The 19,274-nt window shown below is 39.6% G+C and overlaps 1 protein-coding gene across 4 annotated transcripts in view; it reads left to right on the top strand.

Annotated features, from left to right (window-relative positions):
• GRM8 (glutamate metabotropic receptor 8) overlaps positions 1 to 19,274 on the top strand; it is a 749,284-nt gene that overhangs the window by 10,580 nt on the left and 719,430 nt on the right. For all 4 annotated transcript variants that reach the window (XM_004741849.3, XM_045062948.1, XM_004741847.3 and 1 more), the window contains exon 2: positions 1,110 to 1,934. In XM_004741849.3, coding sequence (XP_004741906.1) covers positions 1,425 to 1,934 — 510 coding nt within the window. In that variant the 5' untranslated portion in view covers positions 1,110 to 1,424. The remainder of the gene's footprint in view (positions 1 to 1,109; positions 1,935 to 19,274) is intronic.

Raw genomic sequence — 19,274 nt, 5'->3', positions numbered from 1 at the left:
TATGTTAGAAACGAGCCTTAGATGAACCATCCTACCAAAACAAGTTGGTGCTGTTTATTCGCTTAAATATAAGTGCGTTTCAAATATCAGATTTTCTTATGTTAAGTTAGTGCTTGGTTTCAGTTAAACCTCCTCAAAGGTCCTTTGAAAGAACCTCATGGAATTCTTTAAGATTGAAGGTCCTAAACTTTTTCTCTAGATTTGCTGGTTAGCTGTTTTCATTTTAGGTTATTTCTAGCCTTGATGAAATAACTGGTTTCCCCCCTGAGTCAGACAAAATTAAGAAGCTCTTCAATTGATCTCCAGCTCTGATTTGCTCCTTGTGATTCAGGGATCAAAGAATGTTTACTTTCAGCACCATGAGAATACCCATTGCTTCCACCCCAACAAATTCATAGGCATATCTTCATATTCATAGACATATAACCCTCCTCATGTGTCTCTTTTCAAGTCTTTGTTTTGTTATCAGAGAACAAGAAGATAAGTTATACAAAATAGCTGACATTTTATTTTAAATCTTTTCATAATCTGTAAGATGTATTTTGGGTCTTTTGATTTCTTTCTTTTTTTTCTTTCTTTCCTTCTTTCTTTCTGTGATTGAATAATCACTTTTTTCCCCACTGGGAAATCCGAGGCACCAAAAAATGTCATTAACAGATGACTGGCTTGTTGAATATATCACAGAAAATAAACTTACATTATGATTTCTTGGACACCATTTAAATGCTAAATTCAGACAACCGTAAAAAGTAAAAACAGACTTGAAAAGAAATAATGCCATCAATCACAGGATTTTTACCTGCATGGAAATTGGATTTATTGAAATAAAATGGTAAATAAAAATACTCTGTGGCTTGGGAGAATCAACCTAGTTTCTGATACTTTTCTGTTTCCCTTGTTCCAAAAGTGTCATCAATCTCTCTGTTTGGGTGCAGTGCAGCCAGGTGTTCAGAATCATAGGGGGACAAAAAAAAATTAGTTTCTTACTGAATAGGGGAAATGAAACAAACAAACAAACAAAAAAGAGGTTGGTATAAACAGGGCTTAAAAATATGAAAAATGTAGACCCGTTGAACTGAACCCTCTTTTTCCCTTCCCCTGCCCCCCAGGAATAATTCTGCTACAGGGCTGACTTCAAGGACGTGAATTGTTGACCTCATCCCACCTTCAGAACCTCAGCTGTTATTCTAATTTTTGCACCATTCCAGGCAAGTTGACTTTGTATGGAAATAAAATTGAACCTTAGGGGTCTGATGGAAATTCACTGTGACCTTCAAATCAAGAAAACTTGCTGAAACCCACAGAGCCTTTTCCCCCATGGGCCCTGATGGTAGCCTCCAGAGGGTGCAGCCTCTGGTGGTCCCCCTTCTTCTGTGGCAAGAATAAACTTTGGGTCTTGGGTTGCAACACCACCTGTGGAGAAAATGGTATGCGAGGGAAAACGATCAGCCTCTTGCCCTTGTTTCTTCCTCCTGACCGCCAAGTTCTACTGGATCCTCACAATGATGCAAAGAACTCACAGCCAGGAGTATGCCCATTCCATACGAGTGGATGGGGACATCATTTTGGGGGGTCTCTTCCCTGTCCATGCAAAGGGAGAGAGAGGGGTACCTTGTGGGGAGCTGAAGAAGGAAAAGGGGATCCACAGACTGGAGGCCATGCTTTATGCAATCGACCAGATTAATAAGGACCCTGACCTCCTCTCCAATATCACTCTGGGTGTCCGGATCCTTGACACATGCTCCAGGGACACCTATGCTTTGGAGCAGTCATTAACGTTCGTGCAGGCATTGATAGAGAAAGACGCTTCCGACGTGAAGTGTGCTAATGGAGATCCACCCATTTTCACCAAGCCTGACAAGATTTCTGGTGTCATAGGTGCTGCAGCAAGCTCCGTGTCCATCATGGTTGCTAACATTTTAAGACTTTTTAAGGTAGGTAAAGGCATTGTCTTTCTGACCATTGTGAAAAGACAATAAATTGTTCTGACTCCGACCACAGGTTTAAGAAGAAAGTGAACATGGTGAAGATGTTCACAGACCTTCTCAAAGTCACCCAGGTTCCTCAGATAGATGGTTCTGTGACTGGGTTTATACATGTGTTGTTTAGTTAGTTAGTTTGGATTAATTGTGACTCCCCCCACCGCCCCAACCACCACTCTGACAAAACAGGTGATAATTTCTATTGAGTCCTTCACCTCTTTCGATATCTTCCTTATTGATGCTCATTGTAAGTCAAAGCAAGTGTTTTTAGAGAATATAATGAAATCTTAGCACATTTTTCGTATAAAGCATTTCTATGGTGTTTGAGATATAAGATAATTTACTTGGTGAAGCTTCTTTAAAGTGGGATGCTCTGTTATGACAAAAGTTCCTATGTGAAGAAACAGTATTTATTACTAACATGTAGATGGGAGTGACACCCTGGGATATATTATGGCCATAAAATTTTCAGGTTTATAATAACTTCAGTAGAGCAGAACCTCATTAATTCAGACTGCTCTGATGCACACTTGGAATAGTTATATTTAATTCTTATTGAGTTAAAAGTTCAAGTTTAGCCAGATAATTCAAGCCTTTCTGATACAGGTTTGATGATCTACTACCTATAAATTGCATTTACATGTTGAATAAAATTGACAAAATAATGTATGGAATAATACTTTGAAAAGTATGAGGTGCCATAAAAACAAAGCTGTTGTGACTCGCCATCTTTCATTAACTTTCTCATTTTGCTTGTTAAAATCTATTATGAAGTGTTCTATAATAATTTTTTTAAATTGAAAATACTTTTCACTGGTTTCTTAGTAGGACTTGACTTTTCCAACTTAATCGGAATTAATGAGGCTTTGTTTTATATTGTGAAAAACTGTCCCTCTACATATTAGATTTAAAAACATTAAAGGAATATGGAGAAGTTGGAGAGGTGACAGCTATGGTGACAAAACTGAACAAATTGATGGAAAAGTTCACAAAAAGAAAATGAAAGGGATTGAATCAAGGACTCTTGGATTGGAAGATATCTTGGGGCACCATGGAGTCTGGCTCACTTTGTATGCAGGAATCTTCTTTGTAACCTCTCCCTAGGTGGCTGTCCAGGTTCTGGATGAATCCCTTTAGTTTAGAGGACAGAATGATAAGAGGCAGCTTAATGACTATTCTCAGATTGATGAAATTTTCTGAAATGAGGATGCTGCTGAGCAGAAGCTCTCTGTGTCTAAGGGGTATTGAAGAGGCACAGAGTGCTGGAGACATTTGGAAGGACATTAGGAAGAGCCTCTTGGCAATGAGAAGGACACGAGATTAAAATAGGCAGCCAAAGGTGCTCTAATTTGTCATTTCTAGAATAATTTCCCTTGGGCTAGCTGACCCCTTGCTTGGAGACAAGACGAAGACCAGGATTTTCCAGATGTCTCTCCCCACATCCTGGGATCTAGAATTTCTCTCACAAGTCTCAATTCTGAGCTGCATGCCATTTTGTGCTCTGTGATGGTGTCTAGATTCAGCCACTTTCCCACCATCTTTTTGCTCTCTGACTTGATTTCTTTTCCCACTTGCTCCAAAGCACCTCTTTTCTGTTTTTAATTCAGTAACTGTTGCTCAACAACACCCACTTTTATTTTATTTATTTATTTTTTTAAAAGCTTTTAATTTTCATTCTGTTGGCATACAGTGTTCTGTTAGTTTCAGGGGTACAATATAGTGATTGAACAGTTCTGTACATTATTCAGTGCTCATCGTGATAGATGTACTCTAATCCCTATTACCTATTTCACCTATCCCCCTTCCCCCTACCTCCCCTTTGGTGACCATTAGTTTGTTCTCTATAGTTATGAGTCTACTTCTTGGTTTGTCTCTGTTTCCTTTACAACATAAGAAGAGAGAAACCTTCATTAGAATCATCTCCCTTCCTTTTGTTACCCTTCCTTTATACACTAATTCTTGTTCCCTTTAGTCCCGTCATAATTCCTATGAATCCCATCTCCTTCCTATATGGTCTGGTGGCCAGCCAAATATAGACAAGGATTTGAGGAGTGGAGTATTGGTGATAATTGCTTCTCTGAGCTTTTTAAAGCATGTTGACATTAATTTTACACTAATAGAATCAGCTTATCTGTAAAATGGGGATAATAATGTTATGTTAGGTTTTTGGATGGATTTAATGAGAAAATGCAGGTGAAGGGTTCCACCAGTACCTGCCCATGCCCTTCACCTTCTTGAGCTGCCAAAGGGGCCTTCAGGCCACCTGAAGGGTGGGTTTGGTTTTTATGTAGGCTGGATCTGTCTTCCCTTTGTTCTGTTCTGTCATCGACTGGCCAATTCTCTTTTCCCTGCCTTGGGTAGTTCTGGAGGGACCTTATTTGCCCAGGCGGGGGAATTACCATTGACTCTTTGAGCAGAGCCCATTGTTGCAGGTCAACACTTAAGACAGTGGTCAGCACATGAGAGGGCTGCTCTTGCCACCCTTGACCAAATCACAGAGAGTGGGTGACTTTTAGTCAGAAGGGGGTGTTGGTTATGGTGAATATCATAACTAAAATCAGTACACTGGCACAGACTGAGAATTTATTATGTGAAAGCAAATGTATTTATTAACCAAATTACTGGGGCTTGAAAAATGTGTGTGTTTTTAAAAGTGAGAGACCAGAGGTGCTTAGCCTATCTTCCAGCTGAACCTAGAGCCACAGGCATGTGGATTTGATGATAGCTTTTATTGTTTTGCTACTTTAATTCACTTTGATGATTTACATGAGACTCTAGTACTCTACACTGATATTAAGCATGAAATGATGATAATCATTCTTGGAATAGAAAATGTTTCACTTTATGTGTGAATGTATTCTGTTTAAACATGTATCCTAGGATTGCTATGGAATATTAGTATAGTTAGCAAAGGAATGTTTAGCAAATTAGTGCATTGGAGATTGGCTTACAATTTCTTTTTGAAAAGTAATAGTGTGATAAAGCCAAATGCTATGATTTAAATAAAGGTGAATATTTAGGACAGTTTTTTGGAGTTTGGACCCCTTCAGGATGGCTTAACCCATAGAATCCAAAAAGATGCACAGATATCAATATATTGCCACTTATTCCTAAATTAATGGAGTTAAGGTAGTTCCTCTTGGTTTGAAGTGGACTCTGAGAAACAAACTGAGAGTTTTGGAGGGGATGGGGGTGGGAGGTTGAGTGAGCCTGGTGGTGGGTATCACGGAAGGCATGTATTACAATGAATGCTGGAACACTGAAAAGAAATTAAAAAAAAAATAAAAATAATAAAAAAAGAAAATACACAAACAATGAAATGTGATGATAAAGGATAAACAAGGTCCTAATTAATGAATTTACTCACTTTCCTGCCCAACAATAAACATTAGTTGAGGTCTTGAGAGTGTAGCTGGCACCTGTTTTAAAATTCTATAAAAAAATACTTGTGCTAAAATTGGAAGTAATATCCAGATGTCTTAGTTCTCTTTTTTTGGACAACCCTGGAATAGCCTTGTCTTCACCTGCTATATCTGCCTGGGCTATGCTGTGTGGGAGAAAAAGGCCTCCAGGCATCTCTCTCTTTCTTCAGCCTTGTTCTTCCTGTGGTAGCTACTCCTGTCTCCTTCTATGTTCTAATCGAAGCCTGGTTTCAGGAAAAGAGCTCTGTATTATCAGTCATCTGCGTATAGTATGTCTATGTGTAAGTCAGGAAGATTCTATTTTCTGCAGGATCACTAATAGTGGGATGAAATAATTTGTGTTTATGAAGGGGATTCAGGCATCCGTTGAAGAGGTTCATTTAGCTCCCACAGCAGAGACTACACCTTGTGGGTGGCCACCTCCTTTGCCCAGGAGTACAGCTGGCTCTACTCCTCTCTAGCGGGAAGAGATGTTTTTCTATTTTTGCTTCTCTTCCTATCAAAACCCGGAGACAAATGAAAAAAAAAAAAAAAAAAAAAAAGAAGCCAGCTTCTAATTTCAGACGAGAATTGGACAGGGGGCTAGAGCTAGAAGCTGTCCTGTGGTCTCTGCCCATAAAACAATGAATGCTCTACTAAACCAGGGATCTTCAGCCCCATGAGGTGGGGCTCATACCCTTCTCTGTCCTCATTGCCCCAGTGGGGTGTGTTGGCTTATCAGAATGACCTCAGAGGCTTTTCAAATGATAGGACCCAATGTGTGAGTATATGCCTCCCCCAGCCCCCTGCGAAACATGTCTATGGACTGAAGTGTTTCGCATTTCTTAGGTGTGTTGGGAGTGAAAACAATTTGGAGAGCCACAGATGAGGACTTTAAGGATCTGAACTTTTTAGAAGCACTGCTGTGCCTTAAAACACACACGTGTCATAAATGGGTTACTATGAGGGCAGAGTGTTCACTTAGGTGGACTGTTTAATCTTTACAGCAAGTTAATGGTTTTAGATAATAGTGGTATCTGTTAGGATAATGTGACATGTAACTGCAGAATAGCAAACCCAGAACCGCTTCACCCTACATATCCAGAGGTGAAAATGCCACCCTGGTGGCTCTTGTATTGCAGAGAGACCAATGAAAAGAGGGGCTGAGCTCTCAGAGATTGTGTAGTTTAGAAAGAACTAAAAAAGAATGAAGTGGCTTTTGGAAGTGTTGACTGGGAAGCCCATAATTCAATTTTTTTTTTTTAAAGCAAGTTTGAGGAATTTGCATATGTTTTTTAAAGAGCTCAGATTTTTTTTTTCCCCTTTCTAGAACATTTTCTACCCTCTCCTTTAAATTAGAGCAATTCTATTCCTCAGAACACTAATCATATACTTACTTTGAGCAGGGATTGAATGTTCTCAGTTAAAAATAGCACATCAATGCTTGGAGGTAACCACTCACATTAATGTCCACATAGATGCATCTGGGTCATAAGAGGGCAGTGTCAGATATAATTTCACTCTCTCTTCTTTTTCTAGTTAACATTACCTAGAGAATGAGCTTTCTACTCTCGAAGGATAGGGGTTAGGAAGTTTTTGGTGTATACTTCCAGAGCAATCAAATGAGACTTAAATAGAAATCCATTTTTGGGTGGGATGTAACTTCTTTACATGTGCAAGTGGTCCAGTTATAAATGGCTAAAATTGACTTTATTGTGAAGTAGCTGAAGTACAGTGAAACATTCCATTACCCTGGAAGTCTTCACCGACATTACTATGTTTACAGAGATAGGTTTCTTTCAAGAGACTCTACTAATTGTAGCAACCGCTTCCATAAAGCCGAGCATTTCAGTGAGTCATTTATCGCATACAGTGGGCTTTATTAACTGTAAACTCAGATGAAGTAAATCTGCCATAGTCAGGCTCATCTTGTTTAGATGGACAGATCTAGGAGCCCAATCAATAAACTCAGGAAGAGGTAACATTTTGTGTTAAATATTACTTGATGGTAAATAGATAACGGCAAACTGAAAGATAAACCCCTTAAATCAATCCTTTGCCGTGGTAGCAAGCTCTAATTTAACTTTGTGAAGAGCCCACTCACCTCAGATGCAAGATGAGGGATGTTCTCTCTGATAGTGGTTCTAAGTGGGAGTATTGGGGAAGTTACCATTGTTTATGGTCATTGGACTTGTAGCGAGGTATAAATATTTATAAAAAAAATATAAAATTTATATAAATAAATAAAATGTGGACTTGGTAATGTCACTTCCTTTCTTAACATTCTTTAATGGCTACCATTAACCCCAGGATGAAGTCTACCTCTACTTTGGGAAGTCTTTTCTCACTTCTCTTGATGAGATTAAGTTTCTTTGTTACATGTACAGAGTTCACTAGGGCAAGATGACATCCTGATATATATGAGGGCATGTATCTCTTGCTTGTTGCTGTATTTTCAGCACCTAGCATGGACCTAAGAATCCAATAAATGTTTGCCCAATGAACGAATGAACGAATGAATGAATGAACTGTATCTCTCTATCTCCTTTATCTCTACTGTCTCCCTCACCCCAATCCAAAACATTGGAAATAGTCTGTGTTGGGTCGATAGGACAGAAATGGAATTGTATTTATTTCACTTTTATACTCTTTGAGAAAAAGGAACAGAAGGAGGAAGAAGGGGGGAAGAAGGAGACATAGTATATTTCGGGAGTTACTATTTTCATGTGCTTCCTCATTTTCCTACAAATTCACATTTTCTCTAAACAGATTTTTAAAATTAAAAAAATAAAAGACATGAGCACATTCTCATTTTGGAAAGTTTAAGAAATGAATAAGTAAATAGTGTAAAATGGAAAGAGACCATATCTAAATTCATTTTAATAAAATTATACACATAATTTTATTAAAAGATCCATGTCTTGTGACTTTTTGCATGTAATGATACATCTGGGAGACATTTTCGTGTTGGTTAATATAGTTCTATCTCAGTAATTTTCAACCCTGCCTGCACGTTAGCATTACCTGGATAGCTTTTAAAAAAGTGGTTGTGGATATGCTCAAACTCTCCAACTTTGGCTGGAGCCCTGGTATTGGTATATTTTACATAATTAGTAGGGGATTCTGATATTTGTATAGGATTGAGAATGAAGAAGCTTGTTTTAAGCAGCTGTTTGCCTTTTGATTATATGAACAGACTGTTTATCTCATAAATCGCTTAGTGATAGGTTACTTCACTTTGATTTCTTAAGATCATTTATCATTTGGAAAAAAGTGTAAGCAATACAAGAGGCTCATGTAAACACATCATCCCCAAAGGGAATTTTGGTATGATAGGGCCCCTTTACAGAGCAGCAAAGGGTATGAATGATCAGAACGCCTTGCTGTAATGCAGACTCAAACATGTCATGAAAAGATTGTGGCTTTTCATGACACGAAGTAACTTGGAGTCAGTGTAGGGGTCATGCGCTCAAAACACTTAAGGAGCATCGTGACTCTTGTCGGGTGAAGCATATTTTAAACTTCGTGAACTTAAATTAACCTTACTTTTCTTTTCCTTAGCTGTGAACAGTCTAAAATCCTACCGTGCATACTGAAGGTATATGAAGAACTTATTTAGTGATTAATGCCTATCTTTGGAGTGTTTTAAATAATGAGATTGTTTTGAAAATCGTGAGGACTCTTTCCACAAGAATGGCTTGTGAATGGATGCTATTTGTTACTTTTTTCCTGTCTGAATATTCGTTAAGCTCCGATACACCCGGTTACGGTTCATTCTCACTGTGGGATTAGAGAAGGAACAAGAAAAGTCTGTGTCCTCAGGGAGTTTACATTCTGGTCGGGGGTAGAAAATAGGAGGTATACAAACAAGTAAAGACAGCCAGTGACAATGTCATAAAGAAAATAAAGCAGGTGGGCAAAGACAAGGCATGAGCTTGAGCTCGGGTGGCAGGGAAGGCCTCTCTTTGAGGTCATGGTGAAATGAGAGGACAAAGCCAGTCAGTAAACAACTAGGAGAAAAGCATCCAGGTAGATTTTCCTTTTCCCACAAGCTCCCCTCAATCCATGCCCTGGTTCAAGAGTATCTCCAAGGAAACCAAGTCCTGGAGAGTAAGCCCCCATCCCCCATTTATTACTGAGGTTTTCAGAGCCAGGATAGACCTGATACAGGAGACTGGGATGGGAAAGGATCTGCATGCCCCCTTCTCTCCCTCCCGGATGTGGTGCTGGAGGCTTCCTCTGGCCAGGGGCACAGGTCTGACTCCCTGCCTTTTGAGTAACCCAGCCTGTCTCCCTCACTCAGGTGTCCTTCAAGTCTCATGCCAAGACAGACCCGAGGGCTGAGCAAGTAGGTGCAACAATGTCCTGTGCTCATACAGGCCTCTTGGTGCCCCAGGGGCCCTGCCTGTATGGGTGGGGCCTCCTGAGGATCCTTTCTGACTTGGAAGTCCAGGTTCTTGGGAAACCCAGGGGTGGGACTGACCCTCAGGATTTCCAAGAACATGACTTCACCAAAGAGGCTGATGCACCCCCCCACCCCCCGCCAGCAGGCCAGACCACACATTAGGAAGATGTGAGCCTGGAACATTGCAGGAGGGAGAGGAAAGCACAGTGGGACTCCTAGGGCAGGTGAGCAGTCAGGGGCTGGAGGCTTCTGGCACGGTTCACCATGTCCCAGCCAGCCATGTTCCGGGTGGCTGTGACAGGTGGATGACACTAATGAGAGACTCGAGCACCGTGATAAGGGCAGTGATTCAGAGGCCCACTCAGAAAGCCCACAGAGCCAACTAAAGGTCCCTCAGAGACATTGAACAGGTGGAGAAAGCAGTAGAAGAACTCATTTCCAGCACAAGAGATAAACAGAGCAGGCTTGATTAAGGGCTCGAGCAGCGTGTCCGTGGAAAGCGTCCAGAAGTCTGCTGAGCAAGTAAGAGGAGGAGGCCCTGAGGGGGCAGCAGGGCATGAAGGAGAAAGAAACCATGGCAAAGGCAATCCGGGCATAACCTGGGATGGACAGGACAGTCAAGGTGGGATCAGAGAGCCTGCCCAAGAGAGCAGCACACTCACGATGGGGTTAGGCACAAACAGGAAGATGTTTTCACTCAGCATTGGGGCAGCCCCCTTGCACCCCCTCTGTTCAAACACCACCCTCCCCCGCCACGGGCCGAAGGTGGCAGGAGCCCAAGCCCTGCCACAAGGCTTCACCCTTCATCCCGGTCCATCAGGCTTTGCCAACAGTGTGCAGGCCTCTGCTGCCCCCTGCACTGGATGCGAGATTTTATATATATATATGTGTGTGTACATATATATATATATTTTAGATTTTATTTTTTTGACAGAGAGAGAGAAGCAGAGGGAGAGGGAGAAGCGGATTCCCACTGAGCAGAGAGCGGGGCTCAATCCCAGGACCCTGAGATCATGACCTGAGGTGAAGGCAGAGGCTTAGAGGACTTAGCCACCAGATACCCCTGGATGCAATTTATTAAGAACTTGTCTGAAAAACTTTGTAGAGCAAGTAAGGATATATGTGTGTGTGGTATATATGCGTGTATCCGTATATAGACATGTATATATACATGGAAATATTAATATATACATGTATGCATAACATGCACATGCATACATACATAGATGCATACATATATACATGTGAATACACACATATGTGCATAAGGAAAGTTCTGTGCTCTTTCTACTCATTCACCCTAAAAATTGCAGTGGTTGGTTTTAAAAAAAAATTTTATAAGTTTTTTTTTTTTTTAAAGGAGTTTTAGGTTTGCAACAAAATGGAAGATCACAGTGGTTTTATTTGGTTTCAGGACAGGTTTCTTCCCAGACTCTTCTGAAGATAACTTTTTGCAACAAAAGGTGTACTTTTCTAGGAAGACAGAATCCAAAGGGTGTCCCCTGGTGCCTGCCCAGTAGTTCTCAAAGTTGAGCATGCATCAGAATTACCCAGAGGACTTGTTAAAACAGATTGCTGAGCCCACCTTCAGAATTTCTGAGTCAGTAGGTCTGGGCTGGGGTCTAAGATTTTGCATTTCTAACAGTTCCCAGGTGATGCTGATGCTGCTGTTTCACAGACCACACTTTGAGAACCACTGCTCCATATAAATCACTTGCTGGCTGACTTAGCAAGTCAAAGTACACAAAACAAAAATGAGACTGAACAACGTTCTGTCTGGTAGCAGACTTTTTTCTTTTGACTCATGCCTGGTTGGATTTCTGTTCATATTGGTCATAATCACAGCAGCTGCTGTATGGATCTATTTTTAATTGTGTGCCCTTTTGGAAGTTGTGTTCCTTATTAAATAATGCATAGCTCAGGAGTAATGATCAACATAATGGTCACTTGAACATGGTTCTTAAAGCAGGGTCACTCAGATTACCACTTTTACTCATTTTTACTACCTGTGACAGTGGAGCAGACTGATTTAAGAAACTTAGACTGTAAGATACACATTAACTGGGAACTGAGAATAGTAAAAGACGAAAGAGGCTATGATTTGTCTCAGCTACCAGCAATTTGTCTTCAGAAACCATGACAGCTACCTCCTGATTCCCATTATGCAATGAGATTGCAAATAACATTCCACAGCAGTCTTAATCAATAGAGGGTCACCAGAGGCCCTTCTTTCCCCATAGTGGGGGAAAAAGGGCCTATTTACCAATTTAAGTGATAGAATACACTCTCTGGCAAGTGACAGAGACATCTCTTTTACCTGTAATTAGGGATTTTCCTTATCTATAAGCATTCTTAATAACATAGAAATATACATGTAATCTTTATGCATTTTAAGTACATAATGAGCACCAGGCTGATGGGGTGGGAAGGAGTCCAGGTAAAGCATCATCAAAAGCCTCCTTTATCTGTTTCCAGAATGAGGCCAGTCTTTCCTGCTTTTCTCCGTTATGCTCAGCAAATTAATGGGCATGTGTTTTCAATATTGGTCACTAGTTTTCTTCCAAGACTCTCCTAAGATTCCCCCTGTGCTTGGGACACTGAGTTCTTTGGTATAACATAGCCCCAGATCTCTCGGTTAGGACCAGCTCCCAAGAGGTCATGGATATGTCTCTGTGTCCTCCACACAGCCACGCTAGGGTTCCCTGGGGATGTGAGAATGGTGATGTATTTGTTTTTTTTTTTTAAGATTTTATTTATTTGTCAAAGTGAGAGAGTAAGAGAGAGAGAGGGAGAGCGCGCACAAGCAGGCAGAGTGGCAGGCAGAGGAGGAGAGAGAAGCAGGCTCCCTGCCAGCAAGGAGCCTGATGCAGGACTTGACTCCAGGACTCTGGGATCATGGCCTGAGCCGAGGGCATGGCTTAACCACTTAACCCACTGAGACACCCAGGCTTCCCAAGAATGGCGATGTGTTCTTGTTCCAGGTTCTCACCTTTGCTTCCTTACTTAGATTGAGATTAAACTGCTTTCGTGAGTGCTTGTACTATTTCTCCCACTTCAAATCTAAGTATTTACATTGTGGCAATTCTATAAGAGTTCTCAAAGTGGTCTATCATGTTAGCTCTGAGAATGATTGAATTTATATTGTTTGTAAAACAAACGGCATTTCATACTCAGGAAGATGTGTTGTGCAAGTATTTGTGGCATATAGATATTTATCATCAGGAGCTGTCTGTTCAAATTAGATTGTTGTAATATACTTATCAAGTGGTGCTAATACTCTTTGAGTAAAACAGATTAATAAAAATTATATGAAGTCAGTCAAGCTTTGAAATCAGTCTGCCTGGGTTCAAATTCTGATGTAATGATTATTAGCTATATTACCTTAGGAAGTTGGTTAATCTAAGTCTTAGCTTTTTTTTTTTTTAATCTATAAAGACTATGTAATAATAGTATTCCCTTCATAAGATTTTAAATGAAGATAAATAGGATAAATTGCATGGAGTCCTAAGCAAGATCCTTGGCTAATAGCATCATAAATGTTTGCTGTAATGATAATGAGGAGGAAGACACTGATATCCACCATTAGTAAGATACTCATTTTGAGTTATACCTTTTTTCCAATTTCTCAGTTGTTCATTCTTATTTTACGAACAATGGCAGGTTAGTATTAGATGTGTAGTCATTGCCCAAGAAACAACACAGTTAATAGGTCCAAATAGGCTCTGGCATGGAGAAAGGCTGTCTAGATTTTCTGAAGACAGGACATGAGATAGGGACCTTACCAACCCCATGCTCCAGCCAACTGAACTAAAATATTGGTAGTTTTATTCTTTGCAAATATGTGTTTGGTGGTAAGAGTCCATTTTTTAAAGAAATAAGACCAAGGGGAGGATTGGATGATCCAAAGATAAGCAGAACTAAATTTTGATGTTGATCCAAGAACCAAACAAAAGTACTACTTTTGAAAAAAGATATAATGAATTTTTGCTCCTTAGGATTCCTTCCCAGTAACCCCAGTTTGATGGTATAGGAGATAGAGTTGTGGTTGAGGGGAAGAAGCTGACTAACCCCAAAGCCGGATGGCAGCTCTTAAATCTGTCTTTTGGGTTGGAATTCCCTTTCTTTTCCATGTTTTATACAGTGTTCCATCGTAGAAACACAGGCCCACTCTGAACAAAGAATACTATCTTTTTATTGAGGGAATGATGTTTCTTTCTTCCAGGGATGAACTGTGTAACATTTATACCTATCACTTTCTGATACAAATGTCAGACATGTAAGCATTGAAAGAACTCAGAGGTACTTTCCTTAGAAGTCACATTTATTTTTGGATAATTGGAAAACTATTGGACCTAAATATATTAAATTTTGACTCACACTATGACTTATCTTTCTTTAGCTGTTTAACATGTGACTAATTCAGTCAAACACATATCAGTTATACTCTTGTACATTTTCTTTCTTATCAAACATGGATAATTTACTCACAGGTAAAAGGGAAAAAGAAATGATATTTTCATAATGCAGAATTCTTAATGAGGTCAATTAGGAAGGACAGAATCCTATCAGAGGTGCCAAATAGTAATTGGTATAGTTTTTAATTTAATTTAATTTTTTCAGTGTTCCAAGATTCATTTTTTATGCACCACACCCAGTGCTCCATGCACTACATGTCCTCCTTAATAGCCACCACTAGGCTTACCCATCCCCCAACTCCCCTCCCCTCGCAAGCCCTCAGTTTGTTTCTCAGGATCCACAGTCTCTGATGGTTCGTCTCCCCCTCCAATTTCCCCCAATTCACTTTTCCTTTAAACTCAGTGCTAAATCTTCTTCTTTTTTATTCTTTTCCCACCAAGAGAAGCAGAATAAAATGAAGAAATGCCAGGTCATATTTTCTTAATTTTATAAATGAGGAGATTGTGGCTCAGGAATAAAATATTATTCACGTATTCTCCTTCTTTAATAGGTGTAACAGGTAGTAATAAATCAGTCCTCCAGCAGGGATTTATTCAGTGTCTCATAAGTGTATGCATCATGTTTGACACTCTAGGGAACACCTATGAAAGTAGATGTTAAGCCTTCATACTACTTAGATCCAGTTGGGGAGAAATATGTAAAATAACCCAAACATCATAAAGTGATATAATAAGGGCTATAGTTTGGTGCCAGGTTTTGAAGAAAGGCCAGCCTCACCTGCGGAAGTTGCAATTATCAGTCAGGGTCTTTATATGGTAATGGGGCGGTTGAGCAGGACCCAGAGGGTGGAGTAGGAGCACATCAACCCAGAAGCCAGGAGAGGAGGAGGGCTCTTCCAGACGTAGGGAATCCCATGAACCTTTGACCTGGTGTCTGGTCCTGTTCAACTATGTGAAGATGGAAGTAAGTGAAAACCGTTTTTGTTCTTCATAACATCTCTTTCCTATGATAAAACCTCAAAGGATCACTTTAAGCATTTTCTAGGAGGATTTAAAATGAGGAAGATTGGAGGGCTCTTTCCCTGCTCCATTAAATACAAAACTTGGGACCTTTGCTAAAATCCGAGCCAGGTGTGTACAGAGCATGGAGAGGGCAGAATGCTAAGCCCTCAGTCAGGTAGGCATAGGTAAAGGAGGTGAATTGCTGTGGGATTCAAGCACAGAGCTAGTGGACTAAGGAAAACCCTTACCGCAACCCTCCCAATTCTTTGCACTTTGGAAATCCACAAAACTTAAGATCAAAACATTTTTGGTTTATGTTATTCTCATTAAGCAGAGGTATATAATTAATTGTTGAGAGAGAAATGAAATACATTATCAGTGAATTGATTTTATTTGCTTTATTTTATTTTATTTTTTTTTAAGATTTTATTTATTAATTTGACAGAGAGAAATCACAAGTAGACGGAGAGGCAGCCAGAGAGAGAGAGAGAGAGGGAAGCAGGCTCTCCGCTGAGCAGAGAGCCCGATGCGGGACTCGATCCCAGGACTCTGAGATCATGACCTGAGCTGAAGGCAGCGGCTTAACCCACTGAGCCACCCAGGCGCCCCTTATTTGCTTTATTCCAATAGGCAAAACCACTGTCATTGAGAGGCCCATAGTTTCTTATTTCTATCTTATTGACCCCTGACTAAACTGGAAGTAATCATATCTGTACTTTCTCTGTTTCACAAAGTGGTCATAGATCTAGACAATGTAAAAATTTGGAGAATTTACAGGATTCTCGGTGTTGTATTTTGAGTGATTTGGAAATTGGTTCTGTACTGAAAATGGCATAAATGATTATTTTTCTTCTTAATGCTGCAGTACCTTAACTTGTAATTTCTACTCTTATAACCTCACTGATTTAAATGGGAGCTAGTTATAGGATGCTCTGTTGTCTTTGAAACCACTGGGATGGAATTTTAAAGCCTTGTATCCCTCCCCAGCCCCACTCCCTGCCTGAGGAAACAAAGATGCTGGAAATTCCATTTTTTGGTTTGGATTATTTTATTTCATTTATATTCATGCAACTAAAGTACCTAGTGAAGTTTTGCATGTGTATAAATTAGTATTTACAGGTAACACCTTGCTGAAAATGAAATAGATTAAGTGGAGAATATTTTTTCCCACAGCTTCCTTCTCTAACGAAAATAAAATAACCCAGCACCACTCCTTAACTGAATGCCCCATCTGTCACCCCCATGCTGCTCTCAGCCAACACTGTCCTAGGAGGCGTATGGGGCCAAGGGTCTCTGTGCGAAGCTGGAGGGGTTCAAATACATGCCGGGAGAATTGGGACTTGAAACTTCAGACTTATATTTACTTTTACGTATTTTTTGAATTATGAGGAATTAAAATGAAAACCTGTATTTTTAGACTATAATTATAGTTAAATTTTAGCCTGTACTGTTCAGTATTAGGCATAGACATGATAAAAAAAATAGATGTTAAATTAGTGATCTAAAATACTGTAGTGGTCATAGGTTGATGAATAAATACTATTTTAGCACCTTATTTTTAAAGTTTCATGATGTTTAAACTAATAGTATTAATATTTCATTCTAGTAAAGTGGTACAAGTTTAGGATTTGAAGTAAAAATAAATATAAAATCTATAAATATGCTGATCACATCTACATGATGAGAATTAGCCTCAAAGAATCTATGCCCTGTTAGAAAGTGGTTCTTGTGAAGGAAAAAGTATATAGTTTTGCATTGTACTTTGTTTTAGGTAATTCAGTTAAATTCCTTAGTGTAGTTCCACCATTTCTAACTATCATACTCACTAATAGACATATTAAAAAATATTTTAGAAGGTTTGGCACAAACTAGTTTATTTTTTTCTAAAGTTGTTTTTCTTAGTTCTCCTAATACTTGCCATTATGGAACCTTAGGGATGGAAGGAATTTCTGAGATCTTCCATTATAGCTTTTCATCCAAAGCAGACTCTAATCTATTAAGATTTAACACTGTCAGTGATGAGATGCTAATAATCTCACAAACTGGCCCACTCCATTTTGTAATGGCATCAGTTTTTTTCTTTATTCTGAATTGAAATTTTTCTCCCCCTTGAAGAGTTTTAAGAATGGTTTTAATTCCAGAAAGGATGGGGAAGCCCATCTAGCCAATTGGAATCCTGGTGCTTAGAAGGGGTGCTTAAGAGGGGAGTAGATGTTATGGTCAGTCACTTCTCCCCATGGGCCCATGGGCCCTGCTCCTGTCTTCTGATGCATTTCTTTTTCATGAGACAGACATTTCTGTGTCTTGAGTTCTTTAGGCTGAAAGTTCCTATTGCTTTACCTGTTCCTAATAGTAACAGCACAAGAGCTAATGTTTGAAAGCTTCTTATAGACTGGGACATGTTCTAAACACTTACATGCCTGATCTTATTTGATCACAACTCCATCAGATAGAGAATGATTTTCAGATGAGGAAATGAGGCTTATGTAACATTGAAAGTAAGTGTCCAGTGGGTGTTATATGTAAGTGATGAATCACTAAATTCTACTCCTGAAACCAATATTACACTATATGTTAACTAGAATTTAAATAAGAATTTGAAAAGAAAAAAAAAGTAAGTGGCTGCGAAGTGTGTAAACCTGGTGATTCACAGACCTGTACCCCTGGGGATAAAAATATATGTTTATAAAAAATAAAAAATTAAAAAAAAAAAGTAAGTGGCTAAGCTGTACTCAAACCTTGGTCTGACAGATGCAAAAGTTCATGCTTTGGACTACTAGTTTTGTATAACCTTTCATACAGTATGATTTTAAATCCTTTCTGTTATGCTTTCCTTCCCCTGAACACAATCCTACTGTTCAACCCTGTTCTAAGTTAAGTTCCATTTTTTCCTTTCTATTCTAAAAGATTGCCTTTGAGCAGAAGACTTAACACACAGGACTTCAGCTCTATAGGCCTTACACTGTAAGCCTTGTGTGGAATGGCTGCAATGGGAGATGGGAGGGCCAGAACAGCTTCAGTGGGGAGTGGCCTCAGTGCAAGGATTGAGTGTGACTGCCCATGAACCCATACGGCTTCTCTGCTCCTGGAGTGGCCACACAGTCCTCGAGGTAGTGTTGGGAAACATGTTCTCCTTTAGCAGTGTTGATGGGAGCTCTCTTTTGTTACAGATATTTTCCAAGGAGTATACTGAATGGGAAGAATTTATATTATTACAGATGGCTAGAGCACTTTATGTATCAGGAGGTTTTCCATGGACGGACTAATGTATCCAAAATTATTCTTTGAAGTTAATGGCAGGATGTGGTAAAAACTACTTGGACTTCAGAAAAACAATGAGAACATCCAAATAAATACATGTGGTTTGCGCCTACTCCTTTCCCAGACTAAAATATGACCCATGATAGCATTTCCTCAACACATGAGATCAAGTTCTAGATCAAATACAGAGGTGATAAAATGAGTGTATTTGTATTAAGGTTCTTTCATTTAATCCTCATTTCCAGTTTAGAGTGGTTGGGTAGGGAAATTGGAACCAATGTTTGATATTATCAACATCAGAAAAACAGACAACACATTTTCATATATGTGGGGAGAGAACAGGGTTCTAACTCTATTTCCTATACCTTGGGAGAGGAAGAGAACTGGGTTCTTATAGCCACCTTTGGGGACATACCTGGGCAGCAACCCCACTTGTCCATCAGTTAACCAGCCCCAGAGCTCTCCAGTGCTCTGTGCATTCCCTGTCACTCTACCCACCTGCCTCTTTTTTCTTCCTCATTATTCCACCCCAAGATTTCTTTAACCCAGCTAAGATGTATTTGGTTATACCTTTACTCTGAAAACACTTCCGATGTTTTTAGAGTTCCTCTTGATTTTCCTATTAGATAAAAACAGCTTTTAATATCTTTTGTTTCCATGGTAATGGATTCCAAGAACTACTTGAGAAAACTACTAGCTCCATGTGCCACTGGAAAGTTGGACCATTGTGGACTAACACAATAAAAACCAGCCCTCCTATAAGAGGAGAGCAAGCTTGAAAGATACTTGGAGCCACGGTCATGAGATG

The sequence above is a fragment of the Mustela putorius genome, unplaced genomic scaffold (genome assembly GCF_011764305.1).
Source record: "Mustela putorius furo isolate JIRA1106 unplaced genomic scaffold, ASM1176430v1.1 tig00003845_pilon_pilon_pilon, whole genome shotgun sequence".
Classification (NCBI taxonomy): Eukaryota; Metazoa; Chordata; class Mammalia; order Carnivora; family Mustelidae; genus Mustela; species Mustela putorius.
The sequence above is the reverse complement of the archived record's forward strand: the minus strand, read 5'-3'. Positions and strand labels throughout refer to the sequence as shown.